This window comes from Galeopterus variegatus, unplaced genomic scaffold (assembly GCF_000696425.1).
Source record: "Galeopterus variegatus unplaced genomic scaffold, G_variegatus-3.0.2 Scaffold2265, whole genome shotgun sequence".
Taxonomy (NCBI): Eukaryota; Metazoa; Chordata; class Mammalia; order Dermoptera; family Cynocephalidae; genus Galeopterus; species Galeopterus variegatus.
In genome coordinates, this window is record NW_007728376.1 from 205,235 (window position 1) to 222,261 (window position 17,027).

The window sequence follows — 17,027 nt, forward strand, 5'->3', positions numbered from 1 at the left end:
CCGGCCCCAGAAAGACAGTATATTGTGAAAAATGAAACTAAACTTTATATTTGACATTTTAGATTATGATTCCAACTGAGCTCGTTTTTATTTTTTTATTTTTAAAATTTAAAAAAAATTTTTATTGAATCAAAATTGATTATACATATTTTGGGGGTTCAACATTGAGATATGTTGATCAAATCAATATTACTAGCATATATATTGTTGTAAACCGTAATTATTCTTTACGCCCCTTGTCTAACCTCTCCCCATCCCCCCTCACCCCCTTCCCTTCTAATTACCCTAGATTTCTTCTTTCCTTCTGAAAGAATAATGGTTACTCTGTTGATTTGTTGCCTAGATGATCTGTCTAATGATGAGAGGTGTGTTCCGGTACCCCAATGTTATCATAGAGCAGATGCTTCTTCTGTCACTCTGGAATGGGCTTTGTGGAGAGAGACATCCTCTTCTTTTCTTTATCTCTGCTGGTGACTCTCCTTGTGTCAATGCACTCCAGTGGCTGGCAGACCATCTGTGTGTGGTTGTGATGTCTAGCAGCTTTTGTGGCAACCATGGTTATGGTGGTGGCTATGGTGGACCTCCCACACAGAGGTGATGTTTTTGGCCTGCTCCTTGGTGCTGGTGGTGTGCCTGGTTGTGGGGAGTGTCTGGTCCCCAGTTCCATGCCTCGGGTCCCTGGGTGGGCCCCGAGGTGCAGGTGTGCTGTGCCAGGTTGTGGGAGGGGGATCCAGTCCCCGACTCCATAGCTCAGGTCCCCAGGCAGGCCCCGAAGTGCTGGCATGGTATGCCTGGTTGTGGGAGGGGTGTCTGTGGGCCCCAAGGTACTTGTGCTGTGTGCCTGGTTGGGGGGGAGCAGTCCACTTCTCCATGCCTTGGGTCCCCAGGCAGGCCCTGAGGCACTCGTGGTATGCCTGGATGTGGGAGTGGGATCTGGTCCCTGGCTGCTAGCCCTGGGCCCCCGCCGCCGGGTGGGCCCCAGTGCATTGGCAGTGTGAGTGGTTGTGGGCAGGGGTCCTGCCCCTGACTCCATGCCTCATGTCCCCTGTTGGGCACCAAGGCATTGGTGGTGCGCCTGTGCCGGAACTAATTTTTTGTCCTTTACTTACTTCTAAAATGGGGGAACTTCCTTTGGGAAACAGTACTTGAGCTGTGGTTGAGCTAAATTGCTGCTTTGCTGCTGTTTCCCTAGGGAAGGCTTTTTGTGCAGCTCAGCATTTAATGGTTGACCTTATAGGTACTTCTGGCTCTCTAGAGACCCCAGTGCACCTGTGCTGTGTAGAAACTCTGATCTGGGCCTGAGTCTTTTCATCAAACTGCACCCCATGCAATTCTGCATTCCTGACCAGTCTCCTTTGAGTGGTCCTGTGCTGACGGGGGCGCGGACCAGCTGTCCCAGTGTTCTCCTGGTGGGCCCGTCTCCCCCACCGCCTGTGCTCCAGACACTTCCCATGGGACGGGCCCTGTGCTGGTCTCTTGCGATGACTCACTGGCCTCTGAGTGTCTCCCCTTTTTCAGCTGTTCTGGCTCCTCACTTCTGTGTGGGTTCACAGGAACCCTATTAGTGGTCTTTCTGTCCTGGGGGCCACCAAAGTCCTCTTCTCCCCTGCCACCTCCAAGTAACTCCATCTAAAGGGCACAGCTGTGGCTTCTGCTGGCTCCTGCTCCATGTGCTCCAGCATTAAAATGGCCACGGCCCGAAACGCTCAGCAGTTTTTTCTTACTCTCATCATGGTTTCTCCTGCCTTCATGAAACCGAACTCATTTTTAGACTAAATAACTAGCTAGTGTTCTTCTCTGTTGGCATAGGCATATCACAGAAACACAGACATAGACATACACATACACATAGATTGGAGGAGAGCACAATAAGATATCCTGTAACTCCCATTGGACTTCTACAGCAAATAATGAGTCAGTTTTGTAAAAAATAATTAAGAGCTTAATCTTTCTCTGTGGCTTTATCAGTCCTTTTATATTTAAATCATTCTTTATTTGAAATACCTGTTATTATCCCTATAGCTTTTCTATTTGGTTGTTAACTGGTCTGATTTTTCAGATTCTTATTCGTCATTGTATTAGTCTACTTCTGTTGCTTATAATAGAATACCTGAAACTGCGTAATTTATAATAGGATTTATTTATTACAGTTTTAGAGCCAGGGAATTCCGAAGTCCAGGGAATACATCTAGTGAGGGTCTTGGTGGTGGTGACTTTCTACAGTGATGCAGGGTGTCACATGGCAAATGGCTTGAGCAAGAGAGATCTAACCTACTCATTTGCTTTCCTTATAAAGCCATCAGAACCACACCCGTGACCAACCTTAAACCATCAAATTATTACTGCGTGAATGGATCAGTCCATAGGGCATGGTCCTCACAATCCCACCCTCAAAACTGTTACAGTGGGAATTAATACATGAACTTTGGGGGACACGTTTTAACCCATAGCAGCCACTGACTTTGCTTTTGATTGTAGCAGTCTCCAGTATCACTTTTAAAGGCTTCCTGGGAGCCTATTCATTTTACAAGATTTGCAGATTTGCTTAGCAATTCATTTGCATTGTGTTGTTGGATTATCTGTGAGAGTCTGATAGCTGATGTTAATTATTAATTAAGGAGGGGTGAGTAGGGGATTAATTTTACAGGTGGATGATTCATTAATGGATATTTTTATATGATGACAGTTTTTGTTTCTCTAGTCAACTTTGTACCCCAGTAATGAATATTCATGTAAAATGGAGTATCTATTTATTGCAGTGCTAATTTATTGGGGTGCTAATTCAAATCTTATTCCTGTTTAGTACGCCATTAAAAAAATAACCTATTCTCAACGTGTTAGAAGTTGTAAGGTAGCTGGTGTGGGTTGGGGGTGGAGCTTGTGGGGCAGGTGGTGCTGCCAGCTGTTAAGGAAAGGGGACGGATTTACTATAAAGTAGTGGCTACTGCAATTCCATCTGCCATGGGGAAAAAACCTATGTCTAGAGAGGCTAAAATAATACTTTTAACTCTGTTGGGTCTACTTATTTCAAAGTCACCATTCTTTTAAAATTATGTCATACTGCCTTTTTAAAACAATGTTTTAGATATCTAGATAAAACTGTATAGCTTAACGTTAATTTCTGTGGATTGGGTAGCAATGACTGTCCTTTTACTTTCTAGTAGTTAATGATTGATTTTTAAGCGTATTGGTTTAAAACAGAAACCTGTGTATAACCTAATTTTTTAAAATCTAGTTTCTATAGAAGCTGAAACCTGTCAGCATCCTTCAAAATGCAATGGAATGTACCACGGACTGTATCTCGACTGGCACACAAGACGTGCTTGGAACCACATAAAGCTGGTCTTTTTGGACACTGTCAAAACATAAAGGGGCCATTACTTTTGTGTAATGCTGAATCCAAAGTGGTTTGGGGACATGGTCCTCAAAAGCAGTGGCTACACTTACCTGCTACCCACTGTGCTGCAAAGGAAAAGAAGTCACTGGATGCTCATCCACCCCAGCTAGGGGTCCTTCACCACAGACGATGGGAGCAAGATGTTTCACCCAAGAAAGCTTTATCCTCCAATGCCACAGCCCAAGGAACTCCTTCAGAAAAAAAGGAAGAGCCTGATCCTTTACAGGACAAATCTATTAGTCTGTATCAACGATTTAAGAAAACATTTAGACAATATGGAAAAGTTTTGATTCCAGTGCACCTCATAACTTCTGGAGTTTGGTTTGGAACATTTTATTATGCAGCCATAAAGTAAGTTTTTTCTTGGTTGAACACCTTTTCCTGTTTTATCAGAATGTTAATCTTAATCGTACCAATGATAGCCTTAAATAGTTTTTATATGCTTTAATGTCTTTCATCGATAGAGGATAACTACTTTTCATAGCTGTGTGTCACATTTTAATAACTAGCTAATGTGCTTACTGTGTACAGCAGGCATTTTGCTAAGTTTAACTGTGTTATCTAATCATCACAGCAACCCTATGAAGCAGGTAGTGCAGTTGTTCCTATTTTATGAATGAGAAACATATTCAGCAAGGAGAAGTAAAAATAACTCAGCTTTTCACAGAATAACTCAGCTGGTAAGAGGTGGAGCCTGGACTAGAAACCCAGTTAGGTTTGTCTGATCTCAAAGCCACACTTCTCATCACTACACTGATCTCATCTCAACATTCAGGAAAGCATTGAAATAAAACATCAGATTTCAGAAATTTGACAACACCATGAGTTCTGTACTTACGTATTTCTTAGAATGTTTGTAAATGTAAAAAGCTATCTATTTTGCCTGTGGTTTTGGTGGGAAATTTGTAAGATATTTTTGCCAGAGCTGGGCTACTATCTGTTGTAGACACAAAAATGCAATCATTGCAGACTTATGCTTTGGTGTTATTTCCAGTAACTATCACACTAAGGTCTTTTGGTCAGAAGTCAGTCTGGTGGGGCTAGCCTCCTGGTGTCGTAAAAATTTCTAAATGGATCTTTCTTGTTCTATACTGTTCCTTTCTTTTAAGGTAAGTTATATTCTTCACACTTATGTGATTGATGCTATTCTATTTCTCTTCATATCTTTCCGTTATGTTCCTGTTATTCAATTATATACTTAATTGTATATTATTTTTTTCTTTAAGAATTGTATCTTCCCTTCCAGAAGATCTTTGTGTGTACACTTTATGGATTTATTTCTTTGTTTACTAATGACATTTTCTGGACATGTTTAATATTTAGAGAAGTCTTCGAAATGGCCCTTAGTTTTTTGACAGAACATAATATTGTGTACCATTTTGAATAAAAGTTATTATAGGCATTCAGTGCTGCTATTTAAAGAATGGCTTTCTATATATTAAGTTTTCTTTTTCGAGCCAGTCTTGTGACAGATGACACGAGTCGCACTTGTTTCTTCTGACCTCCTTAAGTTGCCCTTACACACTCAGCCTTCCTGGGCTTAGAGGAAAAAAATCAGGGTTTTTAATTAATTGCAGATAAGATTCTTAGTTTTATCCTTCCCCCACTTTTCTGCGGAATCCCTTACCATCCTGACTTGCTTTGGGGCTGCTTGTCCGCATGGGAATCTGGTTGCCAGACCACCACTGCTGCTCAGCTGCGGCTACCCGGCCAGTTCTGTTGTAGCGTCACATTGCTCGTTTATATTACGCAGGATGTTTTCAGAACAGTCCTCCTCAATGTTTTTATGAAATCCTTAATACTTCATAAATTGAAAATTGATTTGTTCTAAGTGAAGATCTTCATCATAAGCAGTACTTAGAAAATAAAATTCATGGATGAAAGAAAAAAGAATTAAGATGTGTTCAAATGGCAGAACATCTTTCACTATGAGATGATTTTACTGTAAAATTGAAATTGATTGTATTAAATACAGGTTTTCAATTCAACTGACGAGGCTAGCTATATTTCAAGTTTTTTTTTTGGTTTTGTCTTATCTGGGAAAAGCTCTCTGTTATTTGCTTGTTGCCTACCTACTATTAAAAGAAAGGGAAAAAAATAGTTTGGAGCTGGCAGGACAGGCATTTGACGTCACACTGCCTCACTGGCCAGTTGTCTATCCGGTTATGACCACAGGTAGCAGTACTGCCTTTCGAGGCCCCATGGAGCAAAATGTCACTCTGTATTTAGCTACCTCAGTGACAAAGTTCTCAGGCTTTTTAAATATTTTATTTCAGAGGGATCTAAATTGTGCATACCTACTAGATTTTATTTTAAACAGAGCTTTGTTGCTGCTTCCATCTGGCAAAAATGTGAAGAGATCTTATACCTTCTGACCAGAAGTGCTCTGTTTGCTCAAATGTGGCTCCGTAATGATGTGTTGTTCCCTGCATTTAGATGCCTTGTGTTTTGGGCCTCAAGTTCCTAAACTTACAGATCCACTCTGAGGCAAAATCCTGACAGATTTTTACTGCACTTTGTGTAGATGGCGAATGTGCTTGTGCTTGTGTACTTCTGCATCTGTTGAAACATCAGTAAAGCTGGTAGTCTGTGAAGCACATTCCTGTCAGATCGTGGGAACTTCATAATAGAAAGTGGCAAACAGTGGATGTTCTGATGAAATCGAAGTTTCATCAAGCCCATAGAATCATTTATTCTTTGAATAATAACACAATAAGTGATGTTAAAATAACCCTTTCTTTTACAATAATAGTATAGTTTGACATGTAATTTTAAAGGTAAAAATCTTACATTTTGAAATTTGAGTTAGAGTATTCTAAGGGGAGGTGGGGTTTGGTTGAGGAAACTAAGATCAGGTCAGTGATTTTAATCCTTTTCCCATAGTTTACTTAAAGCTGTTAATTTTACTCTGATAAATGCTTCTGTTTTCAAAATATACTAATTAGGATGCCCACATGCAGAAGCAAACTATAGTAAATTGTGGTTTTGGTGTTTTCAGATAATCTTTTGAAAATATCCTTAAAAGTTTGTATATATGTAAATTACTTTGTTTTTTTCATAGAGGAGTGAATGTCGTTCCTTTTCTAGAACTCATTGGGTTGCCTGACAGCATAGTAAGCATCCTGAAAAACTCTCAGAGTGGAAATGCACTAACAGCATATGCCCTATTTAAGGTGGGTACTGTTGCAAACATTGCTCCTCAGATCTGACCTGCACACTGCCCAAAAAGTGCCATGCTAGCTCTCATTAGTTTCTTGTAACTTAAAACATCTATTATATTTTAATAAATAAAGTAAGGTTATGAAGTTTTAAAGTGTAAGTAAAATGTTGGTTTTAGAAAGAATTGCCTTAAAAATAGGTAAATCATTCATAACCTGCTGTGATGAGACAAATGTTTGACTTGTAAATTTCCAGGGTAGTTGTCATGTTTTTGACATTTCTCGTTGATACGAGATTTATTTTTCTTATTTTGGAGAGCTGCACACCACCTGACTTGTTAGCAAAATCTAGCATTTATTTTACTACTCATCCTTTCTTAGCAAGTAAGATAGGAAGGTTTAATTCTAATTGTTTTATGTGATAAACCTTAGACTTATTTGTTACATGTTACATATGTTTCATTTTAGAAGTTTAGAGTCTTTATAATTGCTCTCTGGGTTCAGACAACATTGTCTTTATAAATGGTTTCTACGCCTATGAGTCTTTATTTTGGAAGAGAAGACTCATTGTAAATTGTGGAATTTAGCTGTGCTAATCGTTACATATGTTTCATTTTAGAAGTTTAGAGTCTTTATAATTGCTCTCTGGGTTCAGACAACGTCTTTATAAATGGTTTCTACGCCTATGAGTCTTTATTTTGGAAGAGAAGACTCATTGTAAATTGTGGAATTTAGCTGTGCTAATCTCATTTTCTTGATTGATAAATTCTCATGAGGCTCTATGAAGCGTCTACCTAAGAAAGAAGAAAACAGGTAGAAAACATTTAGAAACTAGGTGTTATTTTATTCCTGTTGTATAAAAATACTTAGAGTTACGGTTTTATAGTATTACTAAAAGTAACATTGTTTTATTCTGTCATCCTTATTACTGTCCTCTGAAATCTTGGGAGATTTCCTCTTCTATTGTAATTTTGACTAGAAGGCTAATGCTTAATTGCTGAGTTTTTCTACATTAAAACCTATTAAATTATTAAACTATCAAGTTTCTAGTTATAACGGGTATAATTTAACCTTAATCAAACTATTATCATGATGATTTAAACCGTTTCCCTAATTTTAACTGCTCCCATAAGATGCTGTGGTTTGTACAGTTTATATTAGAGTCTCTTTTATTTATTTTTTTAGCGTTTCTTTTCTTTATTTGATTATGAGTTCCTAGGAATTGAGTCTTGTCTTTCTCTTGTGTTTCACTGTGCCTGGTATTGTGCTTTGTAGGTGAGTCATTGCTCAGCACGTGTTTGTGGAGTTGAAATTGAAACATGAAGCGCTATACACGTAGGTAGATTAGTGCCAGTGGTGTTTCTTCTCCTACTGTTCACCTGCAAGGTGGGAAATGTGGAGGGGATTCTCCTATGTATTTTCTGGACCTCTCATTTTCTCAAGTAGAACAACAAACAGAGATTTACTGCTTCATCAAGGTAAAGCCCCAAAATGAGGTGTGACAGAGATGAGAAGAGAATATTTTGTGAGTGTGGCCCTGTGGCATTTACTCATTAACTCCTTTGTACCTCTTCAAAATGCACCCATAGTTTTAGTCAACTAAATTCTTCTAGCCACTACTATGTACCAGGTGCCATTATAGGTACTGGGAATACACTAAATAGAACAGCACAAAATACCTGCCCTCGTGGGGCTTGTATTCTAGTGAATGGGGTGGTGTGGGGAGGCACTTGGAGAGAAGGAGGAGGTAAAGTTCAGAATAACTGCACACACACTTGTGTATTTAGATGGCGATAAGTGCTAAGAAGAAAGAATGAACCAGGTGTTTGTAGTATTTGTTTTTCTGGGGGAGGTTTGCAATTTTAGAGGGAAGGCCTCCTGGAGAAGGTGAGAGAGTTGGTTAGGCAGCGAGAAGTTTCAAGCACAGGAAACCCCAAGGCAAGCTCCTGAGGCTGCAGGATACAGGGAGTCTGAGGGATAGCAGGGAGGCTGGACAGCCAGACAGATGATCAAGCAGGGCAGAGGGTGGAGCCAGATGAGGGTGGCCCTGGAGGCCTTGGCGAGGACTTCAGCTTTACCCTGGGGGCATGGAGAGCCACCAGGACATTTTAAGCTTCTGGTATCTGTCAACAAAATCACTTTTGGCTGCCTTATTGAGAACAGACCATAGCAGGGCCATGGTAAAAGCTGAGGGACCTGGTATGAGGTTATTGCGGTAGCTTCAGTGGGAGGTGATAGTGGACAGGACCCAGGTGGTAGCCGGAGAGGCGATATGAAGTAGTTGGATTCTGGATATATCTCGAAGCAGGAGCTGATGGTGTTTTCTAATGGTTTGGATGTAAGAGGGAGGCATTGAAGCCATCTTGTAGGTGTTTGGTCTCAGCAAGTGGAAGAATAGAGTTTCCATTTCCGGAGATTGGGAAGACTTTTGAGAGGAACAAGTCTGGAATGGGATAGTAGAAGATCAGGAGACAAGTATTGAACATATTAAGTTTTGATATCCTGTGAGACAAGCAAGTGGAAATGAGTAGTTGGCTGGATACACTGGAATTCAGGGAAAAATTAAAGAATCATCCATGAATAGATGGCACTAAAGACACGAAACTGGACAAACTACCAGGGGAATGAGGTAGGTGGAGGAAAGAAGAGGTCCAGGGACTGAGTGTTGTCACATTGTGTCCAGGGGTGGGTGAGGAGGGAGGCGTGTGCACAGGTGAAGAGGGGAGCTGTGAGCTGGAAGAAAGCCACGCAAGTGGGGTCCCGGCAGCCACATGAATGAAGCTCTGAGCACAGAGAGTGCAAAGCTGTCTCAGGTGGTCCTCGTGGTTCTGGGGCTGGTTACAACTGGACAACTCTGAGAAGAGCAGTTTTGGTGGAGAGGCAGTGCTGGAAGCTCGGTTAGAGGAAGCTGGAGAAGAATGGCAGCTAGAGCACAGACAGGCCTTCAGAGAGTTTGGGTAGAAGCGCACCTACGATTCTGCCTCAAAATGTCTTGCAGCCTCTTGCTTTTATGCTTCTCTTCGACCAGTTCCTCTACTATTTCATTTTGGTCCTTGGGTCTCTGCTGAGCATTACACATGTGCGTGTCTGCAGCATGTCTACCATTTTACCACTTTGGGCCACACAAATGTTCCTGGCTGGGATTCCAGGCTCAGAGTGGATTGTAGTGAGAAGGTAGCATAAGGCCTGGAAAAGTCAAAGGAAAGGGATTTGTAGGTGAAGCTGAACTAAATTCAGCAAAGAATGTACGTTTGACTCATTCTTTGCTTCTCACCATTTGAAGAAGTTTCATTCTAGTTTAGCTACAGATATAAAGTGTTTGGCAAATTGGTAGAGTTCCGAGCCCTCTTTCTGATTTCTGGATGAACCTGCCCCTCGGGTTCACTATCATGTGGTTTGGGACATGGGTACTGCTGACTGTGATAATTCTGTAACCCTGGGTTGGGTTGTGTAGGGAAAAACATTTGTAAGATGAGTTTACAGAAGAAGCATCTCTTGTTAGGAGGGGAAACCATATAGGATGTTGTTACATTAGCCTTGTGAAACAATAAAGTAATTTATACTGGTTGGTTATTACCAAGAATTGTAACTTCATCTGTTTTTGCATAAGGCAGTAGTCATAGTTGATCTGTCTCTGTTTGCTTTCTCAAGATTGCAACACCTGCCCGATACATGGTGACCCTGGGAGGAACATCCTTTACTGTGAAGTACTTGCGCAGTCGTGGCTACATGTCGACACCACCGCCTGTTAAGGAGTATCTACAGGACAGGGTGGAAGAAACAAAGGAGCTTATCACGGAGAAAATGGAGGAAACAAAGGATAGACTCACTGAAAAACTGCAAGAAACCAAAGAAAAAGTTTCTTTTAAGAAAAAAGTGGAATAGGGTGCCTTACCTAACAGTTTATACAAAATTCTTACGCTTCAGCCCTTTGGAGACTATGGGCAAAAATACATGCTTCTGATTATTTTTTTTGTTGATTGCCTAAATATATCAATTTGCAAAGAGTTAAAGAACTAGGAGATACCTTTTTAAAGTTAAATATCACTGGAAAAACAGTTTTTTGAAAGGAAGAAATGAACCCAGTATAAGAATTTCACATCAATAGCAGCATTAAGCAGTGGTCTTAGAAGTCAAAGTTCTTTTTTAAGGTCTTTGGAATCATTTTTGCTTTATGTTTTGTTGCCATCTGTTATTTATGCAGACTAGGCAGTTGACTCCTTAAAGAAGTGATGTGGCTGTAGACAAGATGTTGATACTAGATCTTAGTCTTTGTTATTCATTAAGGTTTTAACTGTATCCAGTTCTCAATGTGGAAACACACTAGCATCATCGAAACTGTCTGTGAATAAGAGAGTATTTTGTCTTTCTATAAAAACAGTATACATATTAATTGTTATCTACCAGTTAAAATATAGAGCTTATATGAAGAAAGTTGAATAAAAATTCACTCATATATATGTAAATAAGATGTATCGGTTATATATAAATGAAAAATGGACACTTTAAAAATGATTTTTACTTGAAGCTTGTCATAATCAAATTTTTTAAAGCAAATATATATGGCCATAGTACTTTCTCAAACTTGTGTATTGGTGATGATCACCTGGAACATAAAAGTTTATTGTGAATCGTTTGTGTCCTCTGCAACTAATCTTTCAGGGGAAAATGAAAGATTATACCTTAAGTTTATTATTGAAATCAAATATGCTTCTGCAGCCACTCAAGCTCCAGGTTCTCAAGGAGATAAAGGTTTGGGAGACTAAAAGTGGCATCAGGTTGTCATGGAAAAAGCTCACTCTCCCCGGGGCGGGGACGGACCTTGTCTCAGCAAAGCAGTGCAAATTTTCAGTGTCTTAGTTTCAGAGTTAATATTGATTTCATTATAGAGTAAATTTTAAAATTTTAGCTGCTGTTTTTTCTCCTATATTGAAGGGAAATATCCTTGCTTGAGCACTCCACTTGGTACTTTTTATAGCAGAGCTATCATTAAGTTATCTGCTTGGAATGTAATTCAGTGGCCTCAGATATGAAAGTTGCTGTGATTGTGGAGTGTGTTTGTGTGTAGTGTGTGTTTCCTTTTGCTACAACTGCTTTTACTAAAGTCCTAACTTTTGAATTGCTAATTGGAGGAGGGAAAGGCTTCTTTTTAGATCATCATTATTTTGACCTGATTGCTAAGGCAAGAGAATGCCAGAGGGTCTGCCACACAGAGGTCCTGTGGGGATCTTTCTATTTGGCAGGATTTTTATATCAAATACTTAATTTGGCCAAATTTAGAGAATAGTGTAAAGGGGAGAGCAATGTTTACATTTGATACATCTGATCACTGTATTAGAACACTTTTTAAATGAATATGCTGTGATTGGAATCTTTTCTTTCTGGGGCTAGGGGAGTCGTGAGAGGTACAGCTGTGTCTCTCCAGTCTTGGGTAGGCAGCACAGTCTGTCTCCTGCTGCAGAGGGCTGAACGCACTGTTTCACGTTGACAGCACATTTTTTTTTTCTTTAATATTTTTTACAGCACATTTTAGAATCTAAACATGATTAAACATGTTTTAGCATGTTTAAATAATGAACATTTTGCAGATATTAAATGCTAAGGTATTAATAAACTTTTTTTTAACCACTTGAGTCTGCTTGTGTTAAAATGTTGTGTTATATGGAATTCTTTCTTCTAAAATAATTTCCTTTTACTTTTCATGTTGCACAGGGCATATTTTCCGATGGGGATAAATTAGGGGTTCTTAGAAGTTTCTGATAATCCCAAGAATAAAATTTGCTTTTCCTGAGTAGACATCTTTTGTTCTGTGCATTTGAGTTTTGTTGCCATCCAGTTTCGTAACTGTGTGTGTTTATCCAGTTATGAAAAAGGAGATACTGCTTATGAATAATTTGAAATTCCCCAGTTAAAAATTCACTGAATACATGGGAAGTTCTGTTGTCATTATTTGGCATCAGGAATGATACAGAAATGTTCTTGCTAGTATATTGCTAACCTGGTCCTTAAGACAGGCTACAAATAGCTTAAAAAGGGATCACTGTGATATGTTGAGTTTGGAATACTCATAGCAGGCTAGCAGAGTATAGTAACATGTCAGGTTAAATAAATTATCAGGAATACATATAATAAACGTATAGTTTGCTGTGTATAATAAACTTCATCTCTTTTACAGTAATTCACCTATAACTTCTGTGAGCTGTGAGGGAGACGGCGGCTTCCATGGCTGCTGGGCACGTCTGCATTTACAGAGCATGTGTTGACGGGCTGGAGAGGGAGCTGCGGCTGAGATCTAGCCCATATAAAATGGACAGAAAGGTTTGCGCTGCAAATTGATAACTGAAATTAAAAATGGGTTAGGTAAGAGACTTAGTTCATTCAAGAATATAGTATAAACCAACCTTTTAAAGAACCACACCAAAAAGTCTTCTACTATTACAGCCTTTGACATACAACAGGGTGCTGGTGACAGATTTCAGCAACGGAGAAAAAGAATGCTTATATTGAGATTACCTTCCCCTCCAGTAGTGAAAATAACAAAGTTATGCCTTCAAATGTAATCTTGCATTTACTTGTCACAGAGTCTATTTCTGCTTATTTACAAATGGAAGTGTTGCTATAGGCCTCTATGCTCAGGATGAAATGGAGCTATTGACTCTCGTTTCAGTGATCTTAGAAGGTAATTCCAGAAATTTTAAATATCGTAATAATGTGGGCAGGAAAGCTGTCCAAAGAAAAGAAGAAAGTTGTATATGAGCTTCTTTCTGTGTTCTTTGCATGGGGTTCGGATCATCAGGATTTCTTAACCAATTCACATATACACCAGACTACTGCAGAAGATAGTAATGGTAACAAAATGGACAGAAGATGACTTTAGCAAATGAGGGAGAAAAAATGAGGGCATCTTTCCTGATTTTTCTGAAATGATTTTTAGAAAATGTTTTTTGTGAAATAATACATGTCTGAATTATTAAAGGATTCCTTCTGAAAAATAACGTTATGGTAATATAGGCATATTTTTCTGTTCATTTTTTGAAATGGGGACTTTGATTTACTGCAGATTTTCAAAATCAAGTCTCCATGAGACCTAACATAAAACAGGTTAAATGTTACCAAAGTTGTTTTGACCTGTTTAAATACATTTTTTGCAAGACTTTATATTTTTTGGCATTAAAAGCTCACTACTTAATCTACCTTATTAGTTCCATGGTCTTCAGGTACATCAAATCACATCAGCCCAGATGCCTGAGTAGCACATTAGCGCTCAGATAGGGATGTGTGGGCTCCGGTACTGCCTTGGAATTTATCCACCTAAACCAGAGATCTACAGAACCAAAGGTGAAGAATTCTTCCCTTCTGGACTTGTGTGGTCTGGGAGACCATTCCTTCCCAGAATTCACACTCAGCCATTTTCAGAATTTTGGCCTTGCCTTCTGATTCTGAAAGATCTTTCGCCTATACTTTGAGCTTCTAACATATTTGAGAAATGCTGAATCAAGCCGATTGAATATATTTTCCTTCTGAGATTTTTCCTTTGTGACTTCTGTGTCAAGTTTGTTCATTTTAACTAGTCAAAACAAGTTTTTGATTGTCTGGCTTCTTCAGGGTTAGGCTTTGAAAATCAAGCTGTATTCTTCTCTTTGCACCATTGTCACCAGTAATTACAGATCACAATTATACTGCGGCAGTTTTCTGGGTATTTTGATAAGAATGATCTTAGGAGAACGAATGCTGTCTGATTTCATAAACCTTGAGGGCAGTGTGTAACATCCGCCTGCTCGTTACTCTGATGGCGTGATTGGACAGTCGCGGTGGGGAAATGCAGAGGCAGCCCGAGTCACTCTCAGAACCTGGCTTCTCACAGATGGCGAGTGCCTGTGGAGGTGCTGTCCACACGATGTTTTTTTCTGGGGCAACATGGCCCGGGAGAGCAGAAGTTGTAGGACAGACAGACGGACATGCCCCACCTGCTGCTCTTCCCGAGCGTGAGGATCGGATAGAACCACTTTTGCTTCTTTCCTTCCTTTCCCTCCCTCTGTTCAGCTTTTTCTGTTTTGAATTTTGACCAATTGAAGTGGGAAAGAAGGAGGTGAGCATGCGCGGTGTGCAAAATGCAGGTGCCGCTTAGCATTTCACAACTTTTAATTCTCTTAGATTCCACTCTTCTCATCTTTTTGTCTTTAGACTGACAGGGATGGAAGACAGCCTCTATCCTGTGACCTCAGTTTCTGACTCCAGGAAAAAATGTTTGTTAATTTCTCACGCTCCAGCTTCATTTTCCTTTAAGCCTGGGAGGGACTGTGAGATGGGGAATTTGGGTGGGCGAGTTGAGTGCTGTTGTCTGTCACCATCTCGGTGACCTTGGCCTTGGCAAAGCAATTAGGTAGCTATTTTTAAGCACCAAAATCACACTTAAGAGCAAGTAATGAGAACCTAAGTAAGTAAATCTAGGTTTGTACCTCTATTTCACACATCCAAGGACGATTTGACCTCAGGAAATTCCCTATTGCCCTCTCGGAGCAAAATGAGTTTGCTGTTTCCTGCTTACCCCTGTGTGCAGGGTCAGGTGGGGGTCATGGTGTCTGGAACTAAGTAAGTAAATCTAGGTTTGTACCTCTATTTCACACATCCAAGGACGATTTGACCTCAGAAAATTCCCTATTGCCCTCTCGGAGCAAAATGAGTTTGCTGTTTCCTGCTTACCCCTGTGTGCAGGGTCAGGTGGGGGTCATGGTGTCTGGGCCTGGACTTGTGGCATGCTTGGAGCCAGCACAGTTTGGAATTTTCCGTTTAATTGCTGCCAATCACAGGAACATCTGAAGCAGGTCAGAAGCTGGCCTTTGTGGAAAATTTTAGTCCTGGGAAGTTCAGAATATCCCTCGTTAAGAACTGTTTTAGGTTTCATCAAAATACGGATGTTGGCCTCTGAATCTCATGAAATTTACAGCTTTAAAAAAAAACAAAAGCTTTAGAGTATTGTATACTTAAAAATTTGTCAAGGCTGGCAGGTGAGCTCGGAGCACAGCCTTGTAACACCAGGGTCAAGGGTTCGGTTCCTCGTGCTGGCCAGCCACCACAAAAATAAAAATAAAGAGGAGCTACACAAACTTTATAAAAAGAAAGAAAAAATTGTCAAGAGTGTGGCTCATGTTGTGTTCTTCCCACAATAAAATAGAAACAAGACCGCAACGCTTCACGGCCACGGGGCAGCTCTGCATCACAGGGCCGTGCTGCACAGGCAGCTGCTCCCGCAGCGGGCGCATCTCACCTACCTGACAGCTGAAAGTCGCCGCTTTCTATGTGCTTTGTCACCAGTGTACAGGTGATGCGCACGCATACTTAGGCGTTGCACAGCAAGAGTGATGAGCACTGCGGCGGGACCCGCCGTCGGTACTGAGGCCCGTGGCTGGGGGCGTCTCGCTCCCATCCGCGTCTCCTCCCTGTCGCCAGCGCGCTTGGCTGCAGCCTTGCACGGCAGCAGTAGCAGAGGTGGAACGAGATGGAGTGAGGGACAGAGGACATGCACGCTCATCTGAGGTTTAGAGTGGGACTGTCAGCAAGGCAGAAGACTGCCTGCGGATGTCACTGCACATGTTAGCAGGGATTGCAGGTCAGGCAGCCACGGGCCAGCAGGAGGCACTGCCCGGGGCCTCGGCACAAGCCAGCGTCCAGGGGCTGCTTCCAATGGAGAACCGTGTGGGCACCGATGCCCACGGGGCTGTTCCCACTCTTTCTTCAAAAGAAGGCCGGAAGTAAAAGGAAAAAGGGGGCAGGAGAGGGTGGGTGAGCAAGGCAAGGAGGGAAGTTATTTTTATTTTTATTTTTTTTTAAAAGATGACCGGTAAGGGGATCTCAACCCTTGGCTTGGTGTTGTCAGCACCACGCTCAGCCAGTGAGCAAACCGGCCATCCCTATATGGGATCCGAACCCATGGCCTTGGTGTTATCAGCACCGCACTCTACCGAGTGAACCACGGGCTGGCCTGAGGGAAGTTATTTTGAACCATTTGTTCTCCCTAAATAAACCCTTTTGAGTTTCATTACTAAGGCTGTGAGAAACCACCCCACACCCCGATGTGCTTCATTTTAAAACAAAAAAAACTCCCAAAACTATTCGTATATATAAAAAACTGTGTGTGTGTATATACATAAAATAATGGAGTAGGAGAAACTAGTGTATTTTATTTAAAACCTTTGGGAAGGGCGTTTGGGGCCTGGTGGCTTAGTCTTCACCTTGACATTGGATACACTAAGCTTCCATACACTCATTGCTGGAACGTAAAATCAGCGCCTCTTACTTACTGGCATGTTAACCTGCCATAGTCAGTGTAGAGGCAAAAATGCTGTTTAGAAGCCTGTTGTTAAAAAAATAAAAAAGTCTGTCGTATCTGGGCAAAATGATTCTTTTTTAAGTTCAGTCTAGAACAGGAAGTGCTGGCAGTGCCGGCTGCTACTGGTGAGGAGCCCGCACGT

General features: G+C 40.9%; 1 protein-coding gene across 3 annotated transcripts in view; it reads left to right on the forward strand.

The window, feature by feature from the left end:
- The window catches only part of FAM210A (family with sequence similarity 210, member A), a 39,242-nt gene extending 27,054 nt beyond the window's left edge, over positions 1-12,188 (forward strand). For 2 of the 3 annotated variants that reach the window (XM_008581100.1, XM_008581101.1), the window contains 3 exons: positions 3,236-3,748; positions 6,459-6,570; positions 10,207-12,188. In XM_008581100.1, coding sequence (XP_008579322.1) covers positions 3,273-3,748; positions 6,459-6,570; positions 10,207-10,440 — 822 coding nt within the window. In that variant the 5' untranslated portion in view covers positions 3,236-3,272 and the 3' untranslated portion in view covers positions 10,441-12,188. Of the gene's footprint in view, positions 1-2,740; positions 3,749-6,458; positions 6,571-10,206 lie in introns of those variants that run through there. The other variant, XM_008581099.1, reaches the window with a different exon arrangement.
- Positions 12,189-17,027: the final 4,839 nt, after the last annotated feature.